Consider the following 25,506-nt stretch of genomic DNA (forward strand, 5'->3'; position numbering starts at 1 on the left):
CCCATCTCCACCAGTGAAGCGGCTTCCTAGTGTGTCGAAACTTTTCCTCCTTCACAGCTCCCTCCCAGAGGTACAGGTCCTGACCCTATTCTTTTGTCTCTGTTTTTTCTTTTTTCTTTTGCCCTACCCAGGTACACAGGGAGTTTCTTGCCTTTTGGGAAGTCTGAGGTCTTCTGCCAGCGTTCAGTAGGTGTTCTGTAGGAGTTGTTCCACATGTAGATGTATATCTGATGTATTTGTGGGGAGGAAGGTGATCTCCACGTCTTACTCCTCTGCCATCTTGAAGGTCTCCCCGCCTTGTAAATTCTTGTTTCTAATTATATGTCAGGTTATAAAACTCCTTAGACAAGTTTTATTAGTTTATCATAGCTGAATAGAATTCTCATTCCTTTTCTTTGCCCTGAAAATTGTTTTTTAACACTTCAAGGGGACACCTGTTAATTTACTTTAAGATATAGTGAACAAGTATATGTTCACCGTGTTGAAACTCTTTATGATCTTATAAACGTTATCTAGCCTTTGTTTTTACAGACTGAAGAGTCCTAATTTTCCATCCCTATTATTTTTTCTAGGATTCCTTCATTCTTTTGGTAATTTTTTGCCTAGATAACACTATCCAGTGGCCTGAATAATCAGTCTCACATCTTGGCAGAAGGGTGTTCCTGTGCCAAAAGGGCCAGGACCTTAGCTACCATAGATAGCTATGGGTTGGTGCCCTATGCTCAATTGGCAAGTTGGGTTAGTGTATGATAAATATACTTCTTAGTTTCCTCCTATTTCTGTGTAATTTCATAGAAGGGGTAGCTAAATTTAAGAAATAGGGGCATGTTCATTTTAATATAGATCCATTCTAAAATTCATCTTTCAGTATTTGGTTGTATGAAAAATTTGAAAAATGCACAGTGTGTAGCAGTATTGGGTAACAGTTACTCATGTTCATTTTGAGTAACAGAAGGTTTTAATTTTGATTAAAATAAAAAATTTTATCCATTTTTTTTTTCATGGTTGGTGCTTTTTCTGCCCTGTCCAAGAACTCTTTGCCCACCCATAGGATGTCAAAGAGTTTTCTCCTATGTTTTTGTCAAGAAATTTTGCAGGTTTATTTTATTTTTTAAAAAAATTTGTTTATTTTATTTATTTATTTTTGGCTGCATTGGGTCTTCGTTTCTGCACGCCTGCTTTCTTTAGTTGTGGCAAGTGGGGGCTACTCTTTGTTGCAGTGCACGGGCTTCTCATTGTGGTGGCTTCTCTTGTTGCAGAGCACAGGCTCTAGGTTTGTGGGCTTCAGTAGTTGTGACTCGTGGGCTCTAGAGCACAGGCTCAGTAGTTGTGGCACATGGGCTTAGTTGCTCCATGGCATGTGGGATCTTCCTGGACCAGGGATCGAACCTGTGTCCCCTGCATTAGCAGGTGGATTCTTAACCACCGCGCCACCAGAGAAGTCCCAACAGTTTTATTTTTTAATATTTAAATCTTTTATCCATTTTGAATTAATTTTTTTATAATTTTTTTAATTTTATTTTTTTATTTTTGGCTGTGTTGGGTCTTCGTTTCTGTGTGAGAGCTTTCTCTAGTTGCGGCAAGTGGGGGCCACTCTTCATCGCGGTGCGTGGGCCTTTCACTATCGCGGCCTCTCTTGTTGTGGAGCACAGACTCCAGACGCGCAGGCTCAGTAATTGTGGCTCACGGGCCTAGTTGCTCCGCGGCATGTGGGATCTTTCCAGACCAGGGCTCGAACCTGTGTCCCCTGCATTGGCAGGCAGATTCTCAACCACTGTGCCACCAGGGAAGCCCTCGAATTAATTTTTGTGTGTGGTGTGAAGTACGGGTTGATGTTCTTTGTTTTCCATAAGGATATCTAATTACTCCTGCACCAGTTTTTGAAAATGCTGTCTTTTTTGAATTATGTTGGTTCCTTTTAAAAAATCAATTGTCTTTATATGTGTGGATTCATTTTTAAACTCCCTCTTAGTTCCATTGATAAATATATTTATCTCAGTGCTAATTCCACACTGTCTCAATTCGTATATCTTTTATAGTAAGTCCCGAAATCATGTAGTGTTAAGTCCCTTCTAAGTCCTTTACATTTCCGTATTCTTTTTTTTTTTTTCTTGGCTGTGCTGCACAGCTTGTGGGATTTTAGTTCCCCAACCAGGGATTGAACCTGGGCCATGGCAATGAAAGGGCCGAGTCGTAACCACTGGAATGCCAGGGAATTCCCTCCATATTCATTTTGGAATCAGCTTGTCAGTTCTACAAGAAAGCTTTCTGGGATTGTGTAGAATCTGTAGATCAGTTTAGGAAGTATAGACATCTCAGTATTGAATCTTTTAAGCAGTGAACATGTTGTAGCTCTTCATTTTTTTAGGTGTTTTAGAAATTTCTCTCAATAATGTTTAGTAGTTTTCAGTGTAGGGGTTTTTCACAATCTGTATTAAATTAACTCCCAAGTACTTTATGGTTTTTGATGCTACTGTAAATGCTATTTTAAAAAATTTCATTTTCCAATTTTTTGTTGCTAGTGTATAGAAATACAGTTGATTTTTATATGTTGATCTTATATCTAATGAGCTTGCTCAATTCACTTACAAGTTTTATGTGTGTTTTTTAATTGATTCCTTAGAGTTTTTTATGAAGAGTAATCATATTGTTTGTGAATAGAAACAGCTTTATTTTTTCCTTTGCAATCATCATGCCTTTTATTTATTTTTCTTGTTTTATTTCACTAGCTATGACCTCTAGTACAATATTGAATAGAAGAGAACAGATATCCTTGCCTCATCCCTGATCTTTGGGGGGAATGTATTATTGCAAATATTTTCTCTCAACCTGTTTCTCCTTTTCATTTTCAAACTATGTTCTTTTTTATTCACTGTGAAAATTTACATAAAGTAAATAACTGTTTATTGTACAGTTCTATGAGTTTTGACAGTTGCCAACAGTTGTGTAACCATCACCATAATAGATACTACAGAACAGTTCCATTGCCCTCAAAATTACATTGCTGCTACTTTGTAGTCAGCCCCTCGCAACCACTTTGCTATCCTCTATCCTAGTAGTTTTGCCTTTTCTGGAATGTTATATAAATGGAATTATATAGCATATAGCCTTTTAAAAAATTTTGTTTTTATAATATAACTTAAATGTGTACAAATTTAAAACTAGTATGAATGCCTTATACTTACAGTTTTAATGTAAGTATAAAACAAACATGAAATTCTAATAAAACCAGAAAGCCAACATATTTCAAATGAACAGTATTAATTTAATTGGAAGGATATTAACTGCAATTCCGTCGCCAATGTTGGTTTGATACTAGAGAGTTCTGTTTCTCCTACCTCTCTTTTAGGCCTGCTGTTACTGAGTGGCATTAAAAATGTTGAGCTGGCTGGGTGGTTTGAGGTAGTCACTTCACATTTAAGGCCAAATTGCCAACGAGTAATCCATGAAAGTCTTTTAACAGGGCATTTCTTGATACTTAGAAAGCTCTCTTGTTTGATTGAAGATAAGTGTGGTGTTACTGAAATCTGCATATAGTGTCTATTAAACCCACTTATAGGGACTTCCCTGGTGGTCCAGTGGTTAAGACTCTGCACTCCCACTTGCAGGGGGCATGGGTTCAATCCCTGGTCGGGGAACTAAGATCCCACATGCCTTGCAGCACAGCCAAAAAAGGAAAAACACCAACCCACTTATAATGGGAATCAGGAATTTGGCACCGAGGTGGGCTTTGCTCAGTTCACAGATATGCTGACAACATGAACATGGTCCCAACTGCTAAGAGGCAGTAGTACATAGCCTCTTGAGTTTGACTTCTTTTGATGTTGCATGCATTGATAATTCAGTCCTTTTATTGTTGAGCAGTATTCTGTGGTTTGGATGTACAAACAGTTTGTTTATAATTCACCAGTTGAAGGACAACTGAATCTTTTCTAGTTTTGAGCGATTATGAATAAAATGCTCTGACTTCACGTACAAGTGTTTTGTGAACATAAGTTCTTGGGTAGATAACTAGGAGTTTGATTGCTGGGTCATATAGTAAGTATATATTTAACTTTGTAAGAAACTGCTAAACTCTTTCGTAAAGTGGATGTATAACATTTTGAGTTCCTACCGGCACTTTCCTTTTCCAGTTTTCTGTATCCTTGTTGATACTTGGTATTGCCAAATTTTTATTTAGGTTATATAGGGGTATCTCACTGTCATTTAAAAAAATTTTTTATTGGAGTATAGTTGCTTTACAATGTTGTGTTAGTTTCTACTGTACAGCAAAGTGAATCAGCTATACGTATACATATATACCCTCTTTTTTGGATTTCCTTCCCATTTAGGTTACCACAGAGCACTGAATAGAGTTCCCTATGCTATATAGTAGGTTCTCATTAATTATCTATTTTATACATAGTATCAATAGTGTATATATGTCAATCCCAATCTCCCAATTCATCCTACCTACTCCCACAACCCCTTGGTATCCATACGTTTGTTCTCTACGTCTGTGTCTCTATTCTGCTTTGTAAATGAGATTGTCTATACCAATTTTTTCAAATTACATATATATACATTAATATACGATACTTGTTTTTCTCTTTCTGACTTACTTCATTGTGTATGACAGTCTCTAGGTCCATCCACATCTGTACAATGACCCAATTTTGTTCCTTTTTATGGCTGAGTAGTATTCCATTGTATATGTGTACCACATCTTCTTTATCCCTTCCTCTGTTGATGGACATTTATGTTGTTTCCATGTCCTGGCTATTGTAAATAGTGCTGCAGTGAACATTGGGGTGCATGTGTCTTTTCGAATTATGGTTTTCTCTGGATATATGCCCAGGAGTGGGATTGCTGGGTCATATGGTAGTTCTATTTGTAGTTTTTTAAGGAACCTCCATACTGTTCTCCATAGAGGCTGTATCAGTTTACATTCTCACCAAAAGTGCAAGAGAGTTCCGTTTTTTCCACACCCTCTCCAGCGTTTATTGTTTGTAGATTTTGTGATGATGGCCATTCTGACTGGTGTGAGGTGATATCTCATTGTAGTTTTGATTTGCCTTTTTCTAATAATTAGTGATGTTGAGCATCGTTTCATGTGCCTCTTGGCCATCTCCATATCTTCTTTGGTGAAATGTCTATTTAGGACTTCTGCCCATTTTTTTTTTTTTTTTTTTTTTTTTGCCCATTTTTTTGATTGGTTTGTTTGTTTCTTTTTGATATTGAGCTATATGATCTGTTTGTATATTTTGGAGATTAATCTTTTGTCCGTTACTTCGTTTTTTTAATTAAAAAAAATTTAATGTAATTATTGATGTGGTTGACCTTAGAGCTACCATTTTATTATTATTTTATCATTTAAATTTTATTTTATTTATTTTTTAATACAGCAAGTTCCTATTAGTTATCTATTTTATACATATTAGTATATATATGTCAATCCCAATCTCCCAATTCATCCCACCACCACCTCCCCACTACTTTCCCCCCTTGGTGTCCATACGTTTCTTCTCTACATCTGTGTCTGTATTTGTGCCCTGCGAACTGGTTCATCTGTACCATTTTTCTAAGTTCCACATATATACATTAATATACGATATTTCTTTTTCTCTTTCTGACTTACTTCACTCTGTATGACAGTCTCTAGATCCATCCACATCTGTACAAATGACCCAATTTCATTCCTTTTTATGGCTGAGTAATATTCCATTGTATATATGTACCACATCTTCTTTATCCATTCGTCTGTCGATGGGCATTTAGGTTGCTTCCACGACCTGGCTATTGTAAATAGTGCTGCAATGAACATTGGGGTGCATGTGTCTTTTTGAATTATGTTTTCTCTGGGTGTATGCCCAGTAGTGGGATTGCTGGGTCATATGGTAATTCTATTTTTAGTTTTTTTTTTTTTAAAAAACATCTTTATTGAAGTATAATTACCTTACAATGGTGTGTTAGCTTCTGCTTTATAACAAAGTGAATCAGTTATACATATACAATATGTTCCCATTTCTCCTCCCTCTTGCATCTCCCTCCCTCCCACCCTCCCCATCCCACCCCTCTAGGTGGTCACAAAGTACCGAGCTGATCTCCCTGTGCTATGCGGCTGCTTCCCACTAGCTATCTATTTTACATTTGGTAGTGTATCTATGTCCATGACACTCTCTCACCCTGTCACATCTCACCCCACCCCCTCCCCATATCCTCAAGTCCATTCTCTAGTAGGTCTGTGTCTTTATTCCTGTCTTGCCACTAGGTTCTTCATGGCCTTTTTTTTTTTCCTTAGATTCCGTATATATGTGTTAGCATACTGTATTTGTTTTTCTCTTTCTGACTTACTTCACTCTGTATGACAGACTCCATCCACCTCATTACAAATACCTCCATTTCATATCTTTTTATGGCTGAGTAATATTCCATTGTATATATGTGCCACATCTTCTTTATCCATTCATCTGTCGATGGACATTTAGGTTGCTTCCATGTCCTGGCTATTGTAGAGCTGCAATGAACATTTTGGTACATGACTCTTTTTGAACTATGGTTTTCTCAGGGTATATGCCCAGTAGTGGGATTGCTGGGTCGTATGGTAGTTCTATTTGTAGTTTTTTAAGGAACCTCCATACTGTTCTCCATAGTGGCTGTATCAATTTACATTCCCACCAACAGTGCAAGAGTGTTCCCTTTCCTCCACACCCTCTCCAGCATTTCTTGTTTGTAGATTTTTTGATGATGGCCATTCTGACTGGTGTGAGATGATATCTCATTGTAGTTTTGATTTGCATTTCTCTAATGATTAATGATGTTGAGCATTCTTTCATGTGTCTGTTGGCAATCTGTATATCTTCTTTGGAGAAATGTCTATTTAGGTCTTCTGCCCATTTTTGGATTGGGTTGTTTGTTTTTTTGTTATTGAGCTGCATGAGCTGCTTTTAAATCTTGGAGATTAATCCTTTGTCAGTTGCTTCATTTGCAAATATTTTCTCCCATTCTGTGGGTTGTCTTTTGGTCTTGTTTATGGTTTCCTTTGCTGTGCAAAAGCTTTTAAGTTTCATTAGGTCCCATTTGTTTATTTGTGTTCTTATTTCCATTTCTCTGGGAGCTGGGTCAAAAAGAATCTTGCTGTGATGTATGTCATAGAGTGTTCTGCCTGTGTTTTCCTCTAAGAGTTTGATAGTGTCTGGCCTTACACTTAGGTCTTTAATCCATTTTGAGTTTATTTTTGTGCATGGTGTCAGGGAGTGTTCTAATTTCATACTTTTACATGTATCTGTCCAATTTTCCCAGCACCACTTATTGAAGAGGCTGTCTTTTCTCCACTGTATATGCTTGCCTCCTTTATCAAAGATAAGGTGACCATATGTGCATGGGTTTATCTCTGGGCTTTCTATCCTGTTCCATTGATCTATATTTCTGTTTTTGTGCCAGTACCAAACTGTCTTGATTACTGTAGCTTTGTAATATAGTCTGAAGTCAGGGAGCCTGATTCCCCCAGCTCCATTTTTCATTCTCAAGATTGCTTTGGCTATTCGGGGTCTTTTGTGTTTCCATACAAATTGTGAGATTTTTTGTTCTAGTTCTGTGAAAAATGCCAGTGGTAGTTTGATAGGGATTGCATTGAATCTGTAGATTGCTTTGGGTAGTAGAGTCATTTTCACAATGTTGATTCTTCCAATCCAGGAACATGGTATATCTCTCCATCTATTTGTATCATCTTTAATTTCTTTCATCAGTGTCTTATAATTTTCTGCATACAGGTCTTTTGTCTCCTTAGGTAGGTTTATTCCTAGATATTTTATTCTTTTTGTTGCAATGGTAAATGGGAGTGTTTTCTTAATTTCACTTTCAGATTTTTCGTCATTAGTGTATAGAAATGCAAGAGATTTCTGTGCATTAATTTTGTATCCTGCTACTTTACCAAATTCATTGATTAGCTCTAGGAGTTTTCTGGTAGGATCTTTAGGATTCTCTATGTATAGTATCATGTCATCTGCAAATAGTGACAGCTTTACTTCTTCTTTTCCGATTTGGATTCCTTTTATTTCTTTTTCTTCTCTGATTGCTGTAGCTAGGACTTCTAAAACTATGTTGATTAATAGTGGCGAGAGTGGACATCCTTGTCTTGTTCCTGATCTTAGAGGAAGTGCTTTCAGTTTTTCACCATTGAGAATGATGTTTGCTGTGGGTTTGTCATATATGGCCTTTATTATGTTGAGGTAGGTTCCCTCTATGCCCACTTTCTGGAGAGTTTTTATCATAAATGGATGTTGAATTTTGTCAAAAGCTTTTTCTGCATCTATTGAGATGATCATATGGTTTTTATTCTTCAATTTGTTAATATGGTGTATCACATTGATTGATTTGCATATATTGAAGAATCCTTGTATCCGTGGGATAAATCCCACTTGATCGTGGTGTATGATCCTTTTAATGTGTTGCTGGATTCTGTTTGCTAGTATTTTGTTGAGGATTTTTGCGTCTATATTCATCAGTGATATTGGTCTGTAATTTCCTTTTTGTGTAGTATCTTTGTCTGGTTTTGGTATCAGGGTGATGGTGGTCTCATAGAATGAGTTTGGGAGTGTTCCTTCCTCTGCAACTTTTTGGAAGAGTTTGAGAAGGATGGGTGTTAGCTCTTCTGTAAATGTTTGGTAGAATTCACCTGTGAAGCCATCTGGTCCTGGGCTTTTGTTTGTTGGAAGATTTTTTTTTTTTTTTAAAGCATTTTTTTTTTAATAGCTACTTTATTTATTTTATTTATTTATTTATTTTTGGCTGTGTTGGGTCTTCGGTTCGTGCGAGGGCTTTCTCTAGTTGCGGCAAGTGAGGGCCACTCTTCATCGCGGCGCGGGGACCGCTCTTCATCGCGGTGCGCGGGCCTTTCACTATCGCGGTGCGCGGGCCTTTCACTATCGCGGCCCCTCCCGTTGCGGGGCACAGGCTCCAGACGCGCAGGCTCAGTAGTTGTGGCTCACGGGCCCAGCTGCTCCGTGGCATATGGGATCTTCCCAGACCAGGGCTCGAACCCGTGTCTCCTGCATTAGCAGGCAGATTCTCAACCACTGCGCCACCAGGGAAGCCCCTGTTGGAAGATTTTTAATTACAATTTTAATTTCATTGCTTGTGATTGGTCTGTTCATATTTTCTATTTCTTCCTGGTTCAGTCTTGGAAGGTTATACCTTTCTAAGAGTTTGTCCATTTCTTCCAGGTTGTCCGTTTTATTGGCATAGAGTTGCTTGTAGTAGTCTCTTAGGATGCTTTGTATTTCTGCGGTGTCTGTTGTTAACTTCTTCATTTTCATTTCTAATTTTATTGACTTGAGTCCTCTCCCTCTTTTTCTTGATGAGTCTGGCTAAAGGTTTATCAATTTTGTTTATGTTCTCAAGGAACCAGCTTTTAGTTTTATTGATCTTTGCTATTGTTTTCTTTGTTTCTATTTCATTTATTTCTGCTCTGATCTTTATGATTTCTTTCCTTTTGCTAACTTTGTGTTTTGTTTGTTCTACTTTCTATAGTTCCTTTAGGTGTAAGGTTAGATTGTTTATTTGAGATTTTTCTTGTTTCTTGACGTAGGCTTGTGTTGCTATAAACTTCCCTCTTAGAACTGCTTTTGCTGCATCCCATAGGTTTTGGATCGTCGTGTTTTTGTTGTAATTTGTCTGTAGGTATTTTTTGATTTCCTCTTTGATTTCTTCAGTGATCTTTCGGTTCTTTAGTAGCATATTGTTTAACCTCCATGTGTTTGTGTTTTTTACGTTTTTTTTTTCTCCGTAATTGATTTTTAATCTCATAGCGTCGTGGTTGGAAGAGATTCCTGATACGATTTCAATTTTCTTAAATTTACCGAGGGTTGATTTGTGATCCAAGATGTGATCTGTCCTGGAGTATGTTCCATGTGCACTTCAGAAGAAAGTGTATTTTGCTGCTTTCAGATGGATTGGCCTGTAGATATCAATTAAGTCTATCTGGTTTAATGTGTCATATAAGGCTTGTGATTCCTTATTAATTTTCTTTCTGGATGATCTATCCATTGTTGTAAGTGTAGTGTTGAAGTCCCTCACTATTGTGTTACTGTCGATTTCCACTTTTTTGGCTGTCAGCATTTGCCTTATGTATTGAAGTGCTTGTGTGTTGGGTGTGTACATATTTACAATTGTTATATCTCCTTGGATTGATCCGTTTATCATTATGTAGTGTCCTTTGTCGCTTGTAACAGTATTTTAAAGTCTATTTTGTCTTATATGAGTATTGCTACTCCAGCTTTCTTTTGATTTCCATTTGCATGGAATATCTTTTTCCATCCCCTCACTTTCAGTGTGTATGTGTCCCTAGGTCTGAAGTGGGTCTCTTGTAGACAGCATATATATGGGTCTTGTTTTTGTATCCATTCAGCTAGTCTGTGTCTTTTGGTTGGAGCATTTAATCCATTTACATATAAAGTAATTATCAATATGTATGTTCCTGTTACCATTTTCTTAATTGTTTTGGGTTTTTTTTTTTGGTAGGTCTTTTTCTTCTTTTGTGTTTCCTACCTAGAGAAGTTATTTTAGCATTTGTTGTAAAGTTGGTCTGGTGGTGCTGAATTCTCTTAGCTTTTGCTTGTCTGTAAAGCTTTTGATTTCTCTGTCAGTTCTGAGAGAGAGCCTTGCTGGCTAGAGTAATTTTGGTTGTAGGTTTTCCCCTTTCATCACTTTAAATATATCCTGCCACTCTTTTCTGGCCTGTAGAGCTTCTGCTGAAAGATCAGCTGATAACCTTGCATGGATTCCCTTGTATGTTATTTGTTGTTTTTCACTTGCTGCTTTTAATATTGTTTTTTTTGTATTTAATTTTTGATAGTTTGATTAATATGTGTCTCAGCATGTTTCTCTTTGGGTTTATTCTTCCTGGACTCCCTGCGCTTCCTGGACTTGATTGACTATTTCCTTTCCCATGGTAGGGAAGTTTTCGATGATAATCTCTTCAAATTTTTTTCAGACCCTTTCTCTTTCTATTCTTCCTCTGGGACCACTATAATTTGAATGTTGGTGCATTTAATGTTGTCCCAGTGGTCTCTGAGACTGTCTTCAAATCTTTTCAATCTTTTTTCTTTATTCTGCTCCTCGGCTGTTATTTCCACCATTCTATCTTCCAGGTCACTTATCCGTTCTTCTGCCTCAGTTATTCTGCTATTGATTCCTTCTATTTTGTTTTTAGTTTCAGTTATTGTGTTGTTCATCACTGTTTGTTTGTTCTTATAGGTCCCTGTTCTTGTATTTTCTCCATTCTATTTCCAAGATTTTGGGTCATCTTTACTATCATTACTCTGAATTCTTTTCATGTAGACTGCCTATTTCCTCTTCATTTGTTTGGTCTGGTGGGTTTTTACCTTGCTCCTTCATCTGCTGCATATTTCTGTGTCTTCTACTGTGTCTAACTTATTGTGTTTGAGGTCTCCTTTCCGCAGGTTGCAGGGTCATAGTTCCTCTTGCTTCTGGTGTCTGCCCCCAGTGGGTGAGTTTGGTCCAGTGACTTATGTAGACTTCCTGGTGGGAAGGACTGGTGCCTGCGTTTTGGTGGGTGGAGCTGGATCTTTTCCCTCTGATGGACAGGGCTGCATCAGGTGGTGTGTTTTGGGGTGTCTGTGGCCTTAGTACGACTTTAGGCAGCCTGTCTGCTGATGGTTGGGTTTGTGTTCCCGTCTTGTTTGTTGTTTGCCCTGGGGTGTCCAGCAGTGGAGCCTGCAGGCAGTTGGGTGGAGTCAGGTCTTGGAGTTGAGATGGAGACTCCCGGGAGAGCTCTGGGGCCAGGAATTCTCTGGCATTCCAGTTTCCTCGACTCGGCACTCCCACCTCAGAGGCTCAGGCCTGACCCCCCGCCTGGAAACTAAGACCCTGCATGCCACACAGCTCAGCAAAAATGGGGGAAAAAAAGAAAAGAAAAAAAGAAATAAAAGGGTAGGATGAAAACAAACAGACATACAAAACTCGGGACAAATAGCAAAGACAAAAACAAGCAAGCAGCAACAGCAACAATTAAAAAGAAAGAAACAAACAAAGGAACAGGCAAACAAAACCCCAGACAAATGGTAAAAGCAGAACCAAACAGAAACACAAATAATCACACACACGTAGAACATAAGAAACAAAAACATAAAACAGAGAAAATAAAAAAGAACAGCCAGACCAACAAAAGAATCCCAAAACAAAATTAAACAATTAAAAGCAAAGCTAACCAAAAAAAAACAACAACAAAAAAACAAAAGCAGAATGCAAACTGAAGGAAAAAGCAAAGAATACAAAACAAACACGTAAAAACAATAAAAAAAGTTAAATAGGACAAAGGTAAAAAAAAGCAAGGTAAAAACACAGGACAACAAAAAAGTAATGTAGAAATAGAAATATAAAAAAATATATTATAAATTTAAAAAACTAAATAAAAACAAATAATAAAAAATACAGGACAAAACAAAACATTAAAAAAATAGTAATAATTATATTTTCCTGGGGTCTCAGCTGTCAGTGTCCTCGCCCTCACCTTGAGTCACAGCCAACCTCCGCATCCCCAGGCTGTCCTCCAAAACCTCTAGGTAGGTTTCTGGTCTCTCTCTGGGCACTGTGGGGCAGCTAGGACTCTGACATGGCCCAACTCTTGGGTGTACTAGTTCCCAAAGTCCATAGCTGCTAGCACTAGACTGGTTTCTGTTTTGGGAACACTCGTTGTCCATTCAGATATTTCACAGATGCAGGGTTTACCAAGCTGATCGTGGGGATTTAATCTGCAGTTTGTGTAGCTGCACAGAGAGATTTTTGTTCCTCTTCCTTAGTTGCCCCGCCCCTGGGGCTCAGCTGTGGTTTTAGCCCCACCTTTGCGTGTGGGCTACCCACCGGAGTCTGCTTCCGAGGCTGCCTTGGAGCAATCAGGTCTGCCCCGGTGAGGACATGGCATGGAGGTGGCATGACTGCCTGGGTCACGGGGGCCCTGGCAGTGACAGGTACGCAGGAAAACTGGTGGCCATGGGCATGAGAGATCTGGCCCTAGTGGGAGCCTTTCCTAGCGCCTGGTGACCGGCACGAGAAGGTCAGTTCTGGTAGCTTTTCCTAGCGCCTGTTGGGGCAGGGGGCCAGTGCATGGCGAGAGAGAGGCTGCCATGGTGGCTCCACCCCCTGCACGTCATTCAGCAGTGGTGCCTTGCTTCTATGGCAGTCTGGGTTTCCTTCATAAGCATTCCCGGTTGCCGATTTCCTCCCTCCCGTCCCCTCAGGCTGTCTCCTCGCAGCCAACAGCAGTCCTCCCCCCGGGTTTGCTTTCCAATCCCCATGTTCCAGCTCTCAGCCCCCGTGTGCACCGGCAGACACACGCCCCAGTCTGGGGCACACACGCTTGTGGCACTGACCGTCTGTGTAGGTCTCACTCTGTCCCGTCTGCTACAGACCAGCCATTTCATCCTCCTCTGACAGCCTCAGATGCTCCCCTTCTGTCCCAAGTGATTTTGCCATCAGTGAGGGGGCTTCCCTGGATGCGGGAACCTCTGTGCTTCAGCTTCCCCGAGGGGCACAGATCCTGTCCCACTTTTTGTCCTCTTATTTTTCCCTTCTTTCTTTCGTCCTACCCGGTTATGCAGGCATCTTTCTTGTCCTTTCTGGTGTCCGAGGTCTTCTGCTAGTGTTCAGCAGGTATTCTCTGAGAATTGTTCCATCTGTAGATGTATTCTTGATGCTTTTGTGGAGAGAGATGAACGCCACGTCCTTCTACTCCTCTGCCATCTTGGTTTCTCCTCACTGTTGTTTTAATTTGCACTTCTCTAATGATTTAATGATGTTGACATGTTTTCATGTGTAAATAAGTATGGCAAAAAAGCCATCTGTAACAGTTTCTTTTGAAGAGCAGAAGGTTTTACTTTTGCTGAGGTCCAATTTATCTTTTTTTTTCTTTCATGGTTAGTGCTTTTTGTGTTCTGAAAACTGGCACTCATTCATTTTGATCTCATTAAATGCTGTGGTTCCTTTAAATAATTAAACTACTAGAGAGTAAATCCTAAGAGTTCTTATCACAAGGAAAAACACTTTTTTTTTCTATTCATTTAATTTTATTTCTGTGTGAGATGATGGATGTTCACTAAAACTACTGTGGTGATCATTTCATGATGTATGTAAGTCAGATCATTATGCTGTACACCTTAAACTTATAAGTGCTGTATGTCAATTATATCTCAATAAAATTGTAAGACAAAAATAAAATAGTTAAGCTACTGGTATGGGGAATACTTTGTACAGCCTTTCACTGATAATAGAATCACCTTCACACACCAGGAGTTGACCATTTCAGAAGGGAAGAGTAATTCTCATCCACTATAGCTGCACTTCTTTTTTCCAGATATCTGTGATATGTGGACAACCACTTATTTCCAAGGCCTTTTTTAAAAAAAAAAAAAAATCATTTACTTTCCTTTTGTATTGGTGAAGGATAAAGTAAGAATATATTGTAAATCAGTTCCTCTGAAACGACAGAATTACTGGTGCCCCTAGGTCTTTAAGAAGGAACTTGTAACAAAGTTTAATTTTTGTTTTGTTTTGTTTTGTTTTTCAGTGGTGGCATCAGCAAATTGATTTTCATACTACTTTCTTGAACCATTTGGCACGATTGGTGCCAGAAATTTATTTTGCTGAAATGGACCCAGACTTAGAAAAGCAGGAGGAGAATATACAAATGTCAATATTCACTCCACTGGAATGGTACTTATTTGGAGAAGATCCAGATATTTGCTTAGAGAAATTGAAGCACAGTGGAGCATTTCAACTCTGTGGGAAGGTTTTCAAAAGTGGAGAGACAACATATTCTTGTAGGTAAGATTTAGAAATGTACAGGATTGGTTATAATAACAACTTGATATTCTGTATGTATTTTGTGATGTACCTTTCTTGGTATATTACTATTTATAATAGATTTAATTCTACATAATTTACTTTGTTTTATTGTGCACTTATAAGTTTGTTTTTGCTAGTACAGCTTGTTTTTGAATATATGACTTAAACAGTTCTCTCACTTTTTCTTCCTGTTCTCCAGAAGTATATAAGAGATAGATTTTTGCCTTGTTTATAACATAGTCCATACACCCTTATCTGAAACTCTTGGCGCCACATGTATTTCAGAATTCTGAATACTTCCCTAGTGGAGTCAGGTCAGGATCCTGTAATCAAACAGAGCATTTCTGTAAGAAATCTATGACTATTCACAGCAAGTGGTGTAAATAAAGTCTGTAGTCCCTTGTCGTTTCAGGTCATTTTTTTGCCACCAAGTGAAATTTGGTATCAAAGGCTTGTGGACCTGTAGGAGCATTTGTAATTTAGTTGGATAGAAGAGGCCAGTGGTAAGGAAACTGGAAACGGCTTTAGGGTTTTTTTTTTTTGCCTTTTGTGAGAGAAGTTGACTTAACACAGCATGGTAACACAGAGAACTTTTTTATTCTCTACTCCTGCCTGAAACTTTTAACTTTTAGATCTTAACAACACTTTTAGTTTTTTTTTTTTCTTTTATTAGAGGTTGTTTAGGTTAGGAATGTGAAATTTTAGATTTTATAAATATAGAGAATTGTTTTTTGCTTCACTGTAATTCTAGGTTTGACTGGTTTATGTATAGTTAACAGTTGTCTAGACCATACTGCTTTTCTTTATTCTCTTCTTTTCTCAGGAGACAGTCAGCTTTTGTATTTTGTGTACTATTTTGCTATATGGCAGTAAGTTTCATTTATCTTGTTATGTATTTTTAGCTGAAGCCCAGTCAGTTTCAACTAAAGCATAGTAGATATTCGTAGACCTCATTTCTCCAGAAGGGTCATGGAGGCATATTTAACTGTCACAGCTAGGGGAATGGTACTGGCATCTAGTGGGTAGAGGCCAGGGTTGCTGCTTAAACATCCTATGGCACACAGACAGTCTCCTATATCGCCAGCAAATAATTATTCAGTTCAAAATGTCAGTACAGCTGAGGTTGACAAATCCTGCTCTGAATAGGTTAGTAGATGATATTATATTTTAGAGGCTATTATTAGTCAGTTTTTACTTATTAGCCTTTAAAAATTCATTTTTAAAACTGCCCAATTCCACCTCTTCAACTTTTCTAAATAAATATTTTAAAAATTAATTTTGCACTTTGCACTAATTTATATTATTGTTAATGTTTCCTTGAAAGTATTAAATAAAATTCTACATTTTAGAAGTTTTTATTAGGGAAGAGATTAAGAGAGATGGAATTTAATTTATTCAGTAAATATTCATTGAATACCTGTTGTGTGCCAGGCACTGCTCTACGTGCTTGGGACATATCGTTATATAAAATAAATTAAAATCTTTTAATTTATGTTGCTTACATTCTAATGAATTTTGTCTTTAACCAAGCCTTATTTACCAGTGAACAATCAGTGTCTATAAAATACTTTCATAACTGTAATAGGATAAGATGATGCAGAGAATGAAAAAAAGCTGATGATTTTTCAGAAAACTAATTTTGGTATATGTGCTGCTGAATGGAGCACCAGAAAACTAATTTTTTTTTTGAATTTTATTTATTTTTTATACACCAGGTCCTTATTAGTTATCTATTTTATACATATTAGTGTATATATGTCAATCCCAATCGCCCAATTCATCACACCACCCCCACCACCCCACCCCCCACTTTCCCCCCTTTGTGTCCATATGTTTGTTCTCTACATTTGTGTCTCTATTTCTGCCTTGCAAACTGGTTCATCTGTACCATTTTTTAGATTCCACATATATGCGTTAATATACGATATTTGTTTTTCTCTTTCTAACTTACTTCACTCTGTATGACAGTCTCTAGGTCCATCCATGTCTCTACAAATGACCCAGTTTCATTCCTTTTTATGGCTGAGTAATATTCCACTGTATATATGTACCATATCTTCTTTATCCATTCGTCTGTCGATGGGCACTTAGGTTGCTTCCATGACCTGGCTATTGTAAATAGTGCTTCAGTGAACATTGGGGTGCACATGTCTTTTTGACTATAAAGTCTTTATTGAATTTGTTACAATACTGCTTCTGTTTTATGTATTGGTTTTTTGGCCACAAGGCATGTGGGATCTTAGCTCCCCGACCAGGGATCGAACCCACACCCCCTGCCTTGGAAGGTGAAGTCTTAACCACTGGACTGCCAGGGAAGTCCCTGGAATTCAGTTTTTAAAGTATTTTCATAATCAATTTGTGCATGATATAGGAAACTCATTCACATTATTTTATAGTCATACCTTGAGCATCAGCAGGAGTCATGTAAATTTTGGAGTCTGATTTTTAATCTTTTTCAGGGACTGTGCAATTGATCCAACATGTGTACTCTGTATGGACTGCTTCCAGAATAGTGTTCATAAAAATCATCGTTACAAGGTATGAAAATAGATGCATAAAATCTCTAGATTGGCAGGAGTCTGATGGCCAGCTAGTCCAAATTCCTGACTAGTACTTGAGTTCCTGCTGTAACAGACCTGATTTGTGAACCTTTAGCTCTGGTTAAACATATCATGTGATAAGACATCTACTACCTCAAGATGCAGCCCCTTATAATTTTTTTTTTTTGAGATACATCATTTTTATGCAGAAGATTGTATAAAGCATATGAACAGCTTAAAGAATAACTATAAAGTGAACACCTGTGTAACCACTACTTAGGTCAAGAAATGAGACATTTCCAGCTCTCAGGGGCTTCCCATTTGTTCCTTCTGGATCACCATCCTTCTCTCCTCCTTTGTGATAATCTCTCTGCTGTGTTTTGTGATAATGGTTTCCTTGATTTCCCTTTTAGCTTATCACCCAAATCATATTGAATGGTTCTGTTTTTGAATTCTGTATAGATGGAGTCATTCTGTATCTTTTTTTGTTGAGTAGCTTTCACTCAGCATTAAGTATATATTTATATATATACACATATATATATTTTGTCCATTTACCTTATAGGGTTTAATAATCCATATTGTCTTTATTCATTGTACTGTATATAGATATGTAGATTGTTTCCAATTTGGGACTATTATTGTATTAAAACAATTCTGCTGTGAACATTCTTATTTGTGTATTTTGGTACACATGTACAGGAGTTTATCCAGGGTATATATCTGGAATAGAATTGCTGAGTTCTAGGGTATATCTTAAGTCATAGTAGATAATGTTTTCCAAAGTGGTTATACCAATTTATAAGTTCTTCAGCAGTATATGAGAGTTCCCATGGCTCCACACACTTACAAGATTTGGTGTTGCTAGTCTTTTTAATTTTAGCCAGTCTGGTGGGTATATAATGGTATCACATTGTGGTCTTAGTTTAATTTTCTTAATTAGTAGTGAGGTTGAGGGATTTGCCTTTCCTGTTACATCTTCAGACAACTTTGTTATTTTGAGCTGAAATGTATTTTTCAAATAACAGTATTGGGCGTTGGTGGTATAGTGGTGAGCATAGCTGCCTTCCAAATAACAGTATTGGTTCTGTGCTCTGGGCTTGGGCAGATATAATAATTGATGTTTCTCTTTGTACATATAATATGCCTAAGGTCCCATGTAAATGTAAATAACATCTTAAAGTTACGTAGACTATTTCTTCCATAGAGCTGAAAATGCGGTTCATGTTTTTAGACTGGCTTCAACATTACTGCTTCTATCTCAGGAAATGATAAGCTATAGATATATATTATATATATATATATATATATATATATATTATTTTATTATTGTGCAAAAGAAAAAACATGAGGAGCCTATCATACAGTGTGGTTAAAATGTTTTCCCAACATTGCAAAGCTAATCACTGATGGAATTTACAAAGTTGATCATTGGTTAATTTCATATTTCCCAGTCGTCTCCATTTATTATAGTTTTTTCCTGATGCTGGAGAACTCAAGAAAGAATGCCAGAAGTAGAGACAAGGAGGAAGTTGTTAATTTCTTCTTATTTTTACTCTGGGATATTAAGGGGGAGAGATGCTGAAGTCTCAAGGCCAGAGTTTTCCAGTTGCCAAGCTTTGGGATTTTGTGGGCCAGTACAATTTCAGAAGACTTTGGGTAAGACATAGGGTTTTCAATTTTTTATTTGGCTAGGGAAGTTCAATTTTAATTTTTAAAAGGGCACATGAACAGCAACCAAAAAATACCTACCATCTCCTATCATTTTATGAAGAAAAAGAAAATTTAATTCCAAGAAAGTAGGATAATCTCAGACTAAAGAGCAGGTCTTTAGATTGCATACATGTAGCTCTGTTAAAGAGCTCATCACATTGCTATTCCTTCCTTTTCCGATTTTCCGTGGACTGGTAAAACTTGTCTGTTAAATTTTAGGAACCTCTTCACTAAGCTACCTTCGAGTATTGAAAGCTTACCAGTCTACACTGCCACCACAAAGCACTCTTTTATGAAGCATGCTTAGGTCTATCATCTTTAGGTTTTTGCAGAGCTCTTCTTATAGAAGGTGCGTACACAGCTTACTCAGGAACCTTTGAGTTATCAGAAGGATGGGCTATTGTGTAACTAATAAAAAATTATGTTTATAAGCTTTTAAAAATATTACCCTTCAAAAGTGAATGTGAAGAGAACAGAAGACTTTTGGTGGGAGAATAAGTTGATAGAATCTTTCTGGAATACCTATTACATGTGGTGAAATTTTTAAAGAAAAGTGAGGGAATGACTAATAAATACAATTCAGATAATAGTAATCTCCAGGGCAAGTGGATGATCACAGAGGGAACTTCAACAGTATTAATATTCTCTTGTGTTAGATGCTGGATCATTTTATTATTATCCTTTGTAACTTGCCTATACATTGTGTATATTCTTTTTATAATAAAAAACTTAATAAAAGAAAAAATGAAGCCATTAAAAAAAAAGATTGGAAGAAATAAGAAGGGATGCGTGTTGCTGCAGAGAAGGGGAAGAAAAGAATAACGATGGGGATGCAGACCCAAGAGCAGGTACTATGTGAAGAAAGCACAAGAAAAACCTTTTGTCGCAGAATAGCACAGAACAACTTTTGCCGTCCCTGGCACCACAGAGGAAGTGGGGCTGCTGCACGGAGATGGCATGGCATCTCTGTCCAGACCTGCTCCACCATGTCCAAGTTTTCCTTTAAGGTCACGCTGCTGGCTGCCTTATGGAGTACTCAGTTGTTCCCAAAAGTACACCTTTCACAGCAGTCTTAAAATTCTGCAGCAGAAGAATGTAAAGTTCCTGCAGTGACATGTGCAGTTATTACCAACGATGAAGTAGGAATAAATCCTGCACTGCTGGAAATGTTTTTCTGAAACATGGTTCAGAACTGTGAATTAGGGAGTTCTCTGGTGGTCTAGCGGTTAGTACTCAGTGCTTTCACTGCCATGGCCCGGGTTCAGTCCCTGGTTAGGGAACTGAGATCCTGCAAGCCACACAGTGCGGCCAAAAAAAGAACTTTGAATTATTCTTAGAGATCGTGTTGGAAGTTCTGTTACTTGAAACATACGATTACCTTTCAGAATAAATATTGGTATTGTTGTTGTAAAATTGAAATCAGGCATTTAAAATACTGTGAAAACACCAATAGTTGATGAAATAATGAAAGGTGACTCTCCATCCCTTCTTGTTATTCACACTCTTCATGTGAAGAGGGAATACTTCTGCATTGCGGGTGTTATCACCACAGAAGATCATAGTTCTATCATTGCTACCTCACAACACACACAGGTAGTTCATTTGGGGTAAATGGATTACCCACCTGTGTTTTATAACTGGAGGATGCTTCTGATAATTCTTTCTGAGAACATTTGGAAAATTAAAATTTATTGAGTCTTCCTATTCGTCTGAGTTAAAAATTTAAGAAGGATTGCTGTTTGCTTGATAGCATCTGACTTGAAGACACAAAAATAGTTCGGCTTGATTATATATTGTTTATGATAAAGAATCATATCAATGAATACTTAACTATCTTAACTTTTTATTATTTTTTTCTAAATTTTATTTTTGGCTGTGTTGGGTCTTTGTTGCTGCCCGTGGGCTTTCTCTAGTTGCGGTGAGTGGGGGCTACTCTTCGTTGTGGTGCGCGGGCTTCTCATTGCAGTGGCTTCTCTTGTTGTGGAGCACGGGCTCTAGGTGCACAGGGTTCAGTAGTTGTGGCTCGCAGGCTTTAGAGCGCAGTCTCAGTAGTTGTGGTGCGTGGGCTTAGTTTCTCCGCGGCATGTGGGATCTTCCTGGACCAGGGCTGGAACCCATGTCCCCTGCATTAGCAGGCGGATTCTTAACCACTGCGCCACCAGGGAAGCCCTGTTTAGGTTGTTTTTAAGTGTCAAACTTCATGTGTTCATATAAATTTTAATTTAATACCAAAGAGCCAAAAATTGAATTTTCCCTTATGTGTAAAAGTTATATCCCATACCAAAGAGTTTTCTCTGTGATCTTGCACAATCCAAGATGAGAATTGAAAGTAAAGTAGAGGCATAAAAAACAAAAAACAAAACAAAAACCTTTTGAGAACAGGAAAATAACAAAGATAAAAATTTGAGCTTTTTGTTCTGCTGTGTGTAATGTGACCCTTCTTTGTGATATCCAGCTTTTCAGTAGTTTATCCCTTAAAAAAAACTACAGTAAGATAAATAAGGTCTGAGGATCTAATGTATTTAACTTGGTGACTATAGTTGATAACACTGTATTATTGTATGATTGAAATTTGCTTAGAGAGTAGAACTTAAACATTCTTACATACACGCAAAAAGGTAACCATGAAAAAAAAAGAATATACTGAAATACTATTTTCCCACCACCAGGGAAGTCCTACAATGGAATATTATTCAGTGCCTAAAAGAAATGAGCTATCAAGCTATGAAAAGATATGGCAGGACCTTAAATGCATATCGCTTAATGAAAGAAACCATTGTGAAAAGGCTGCATACTGTATGGTTCCAGCTGTATGACATTCTGGAAAAGGCAGCACTATGGAGACAGTAAGAAGATCAGTGGATGCTGGGGCTGGGAGATGATGGTGGGAGGGATAGAGGGATGAATAGGTGGAGTACAGGGGATTTTTAGTGCAGTAAAACTACCCTGTGTGATACTGTAGTGGTGTATATACGCCATTATACATTTGTTAAGACCCCCAAAATGTACAACATAAAGAGAGAACCCAAATGTAAATTATGGACTTTAGTTAATAGTAATGTATCAGGGACTTACTTCCCTGGTGGCACAGTGGTTAAGAATCTGCCTGCCACTGCAGGGGACACGGGTTCAAGCCCTGGTCCCAGAAGATCCCGCATGGCACGGAGCAACTAAGCCCGTGCAACACAACTACTGAGCCTGCGCTCTAGAGCTCGCGAGCCACATCTACTGAGCCTGTGCGCCTAGAACCTGTGCTCTGCAACAAGAGAAGGCACCGCAGTGAAAAGCCTGCGTGCAGCAGCTAAGACCCAAAGCAGCCAAATATAAATTACTTAATTAATTAAAAAAAATAATGTATCAACATTGACTCCTCAATTGCAACAAGTGTGCCACACTATTGCAAGATGTTCATAATAGGGGAAACTGGGGGTAGGGAAAAGGAGGGGTATATGAGAACTCAGTATTTTCTGAGGTATAAAAATAACAATCAGGGTCTATTTTAACAGCCTGCTATAATCCTACATGATGAGAATTTATATTCATATATTGTCTTTGAAACACAACAACATTAAAAAAATAATTTAGGCAATGCAATAAAACTTACCTTTTAAAAATTCAAATAATACAAAAGAATACAGATAAAAATTGTTGTTTCCTTTCTGTTCCATCATACTTTCTTTGTTAAACTGAACACAATTTAGTGCACATCCTTACAGATCTTTATGCATATACAAACATGTACACTCATATATATATTTATATGTTTAGGAGGATGTTTGTGTACAAATGGAATCCTACTATATACTTTGTTTTGCAACTTTTTGTTTTGGCCGTGCCACACAGCTTGCAGGATCTCAGTTCCCTGACCAGGGATTGAACCTGGGTCACAGCAGTGAAAGCCTGGAATCCTAACCACTAGGCCACCAGGGAACTCCCTGCAACTTGATTTTAACTTAATATATCATGGAGATAATTCTGTGTTGATATATATATAATAACTCTTGCCTTATTTAATTGCTACATGTATTCCTTTGTAGGAATATGTCATCAAATATTTAACCCATCACCCTTTTCTAGATAATTACACTGTTTCCAGTTTTTCACTGATCAACAAATAATGGAACATACACATATACCTTTGTTTTAATATAAACCAGTGTATATATTAAAGAGTGCTTGAGACTAGATTCTTAGAGGTAGATTTTCTGGATTGAAGGGTACATGCCTTTAAAATTTTCATAGATTTCGCCAAATGTTTTTCCTGAATTGCTGTGTCAATTTACAGTCCCATTAAAAGGATATGAGGGGCTTCCATGGTGGCGCAGTGGTTAAGAATCCGCCTGCCAATGCAGGGGACACAGGTTCGAGCCCTGGCCCGGGAAGATCCCACATGCCGTGGAGCAACCAAGCCCATGCGCCACAACTACTGAGCCTGCGCTCTAGAGCTTGCGTGCCACAACTACTGAAGCCCGTGCGCTTAGAGCCCGTGCTCTGCAACAAGAGAAGCCACTGCGATGAGAAGCCCGTGCACCGCAACGAAGAGTAGCCCCCACTCGCCGCAACCAGAGGAAGCCCGCGCACAGCGACAAAGACCCAACACAGCCAAAAATAAAAATAAAAAAATAAAAAATAAAAAAAGGATATGAGAATGTTCTTTATCTATACCCCCAAAGTTTATTTAGTCAGTCTTTTTACTTTTTGCCAATCCATTAGTCAAATAATCTCATTTTAATTTGCACTTCTATTACTAGTATTATTAACATCTTTTCATTTTTTAATTGTATGTTTAATTTCTTCTGTGTATTGCCTGTTTTTATCCTTATTTTTCTTTTGCCTTTTTCTTACTGCTATGTTATATACTTTACAAATATTTTCTCTTACTATGCTTATCTTTAATAATTTTTAAAGTCAGATTTTTTTGAGATAAATTTATATACAATAAAATCTACCCTTGTTAAGTGTACTTCCATGAGTTTTCACAGACATACAGTTCAGTAACCACCACAATAATCAATATATAAAACATATCATTCCCAAAAATTCTCTAGTGCCCGTTTGCAGGCAGTCCTCTTGCCCACTTACCCCAGCTCCTGGCAGTCACTGATCAGTTTTCTGTCCCTATAGTTTTGGCTTTTCCGAATGTCATATAAGTGAAATCATATAGTGTGTAGTGTTTCCTATCTGGTTATATTCACTTAGCATAATGCCTTTGAGAGCCTCTCATGTATCAGCAGTTTGTTCCTTTTTATTGCTGAGTAGTATGCCGTTGTATGGATATGCCACAATATATTACCTGTTCATCAGTTGATGAATATTTTTCTTGTTTCCAGCTTTTAAATAAAGCTGCTACAAACATTCAAGTACATGTCTTTGTGTGGGCATTTGTTTTCATTTTTCTTGGGTAACCTCAGGATGATAATCCTGGATTATAAATTAAGTGTATGTTTTGACTGTATAAAATCTATTTTCTGTCTTTTAAGCTTGATATATGCTATCATTTGCCTTACTGACATTTTAATTTATATGTTGTCAAATTTTCCAGATTTTTTTTTTTAATGCTTCTGGATTTTGTGCCTTGCTTCCATGGCATTCCCTATACTAAGGTTATGCTTTTACTTTCATTTGAAACAACTACATTTTTAGTAATCCTGGATGAGTCTAACATTCTTCAGTATATAAAATTGATTTGTATATTCTAATTTCTTTTGTTACTATTGTTCTAGTGATACTGTTTGTACTAATAATTTTTATAGTGCTTTTAGTTCCTTTTTACTCCCTTATGTAACTTTTTATTATCTAGTCTGTCAGTTTTTTTTTTAAATTTTTATTTATATATTATTTATGGCTGTGTTGGGTCTTCGTTTCTGTGCGAGGGCTTTCTCTAGTTGCGGCAAGTGGGGGCCACTCTTCATCGCGGTGCGCGGACCTCTCATTATCGCGGCCTCTCTTGTTGCGGAGCACAGGCTCCAGACGCGCACGCTCAGTAATTGTGGCTCACGGGCCTAGTTGCTCCGCGGCATGTGGGATCTTCCCAGACCAGGGCTTGAACCCGTGTCCTCTGCATTAGCAGGCAGATTCTCAACCACTGTGCCACCAGGGAAGCCCTAGTCTGTCAGTTTTAATGCTATCTTTGACTCCCTCCTGTTACCTATTTAATAGTTTATAATCTTATGTTGCCTTCTCTTTCCCTTCTCCCACTTTTTAGTTGTAGTCTTTCTGATTGTGAGATCATATAATGTTTACATTCTTCTATCCATGTGTCTTTCAACACCCTTGATTTGTTCTTAGCGCTACAATTAAATACATAAAATGTTCGCCATCTGTCCTTTTTCTGAAGTTTCCCCAGTCACTGCTTGGTCAGCTGAAGCGCATCCTCTAGGGGTCAGTAAACTACAGTTGTGGGTCAAATCTG

The 25,506-nt window shown here is 37.8% G+C and overlaps 1 protein-coding gene across 5 annotated transcripts in view; it reads left to right on the forward strand.

Moving 5' to 3' along the window:
* UBR1 (ubiquitin protein ligase E3 component n-recognin 1) overlaps positions 1-25,506 on the forward strand; it is a 151,083-nt gene that overhangs the window by 17,863 nt on the left and 107,714 nt on the right. For 4 of the 5 annotated variants that reach the window (XM_007173589.3, XM_007173590.3, XM_057541908.1 and 1 more), the window contains 2 exons: positions 14,564-14,820; positions 17,301-17,379. The exons of the other annotated variant lie outside the window; for it this stretch is intronic. In XM_007173589.3, coding sequence (XP_007173651.2) covers positions 14,564-14,820; positions 17,301-17,379 — 336 coding nt within the window. The remainder of the gene's footprint in view (positions 1-14,563; positions 14,821-17,300; positions 17,380-25,506) is intronic. 5 annotated transcript variants of the gene reach the window in all.

Source organism: Balaenoptera acutorostrata, chromosome 3, assembly GCF_949987535.1.
Source record: "Balaenoptera acutorostrata chromosome 3, mBalAcu1.1, whole genome shotgun sequence".
Taxonomy (NCBI): Eukaryota; Metazoa; Chordata; class Mammalia; order Artiodactyla; family Balaenopteridae; genus Balaenoptera; species Balaenoptera acutorostrata.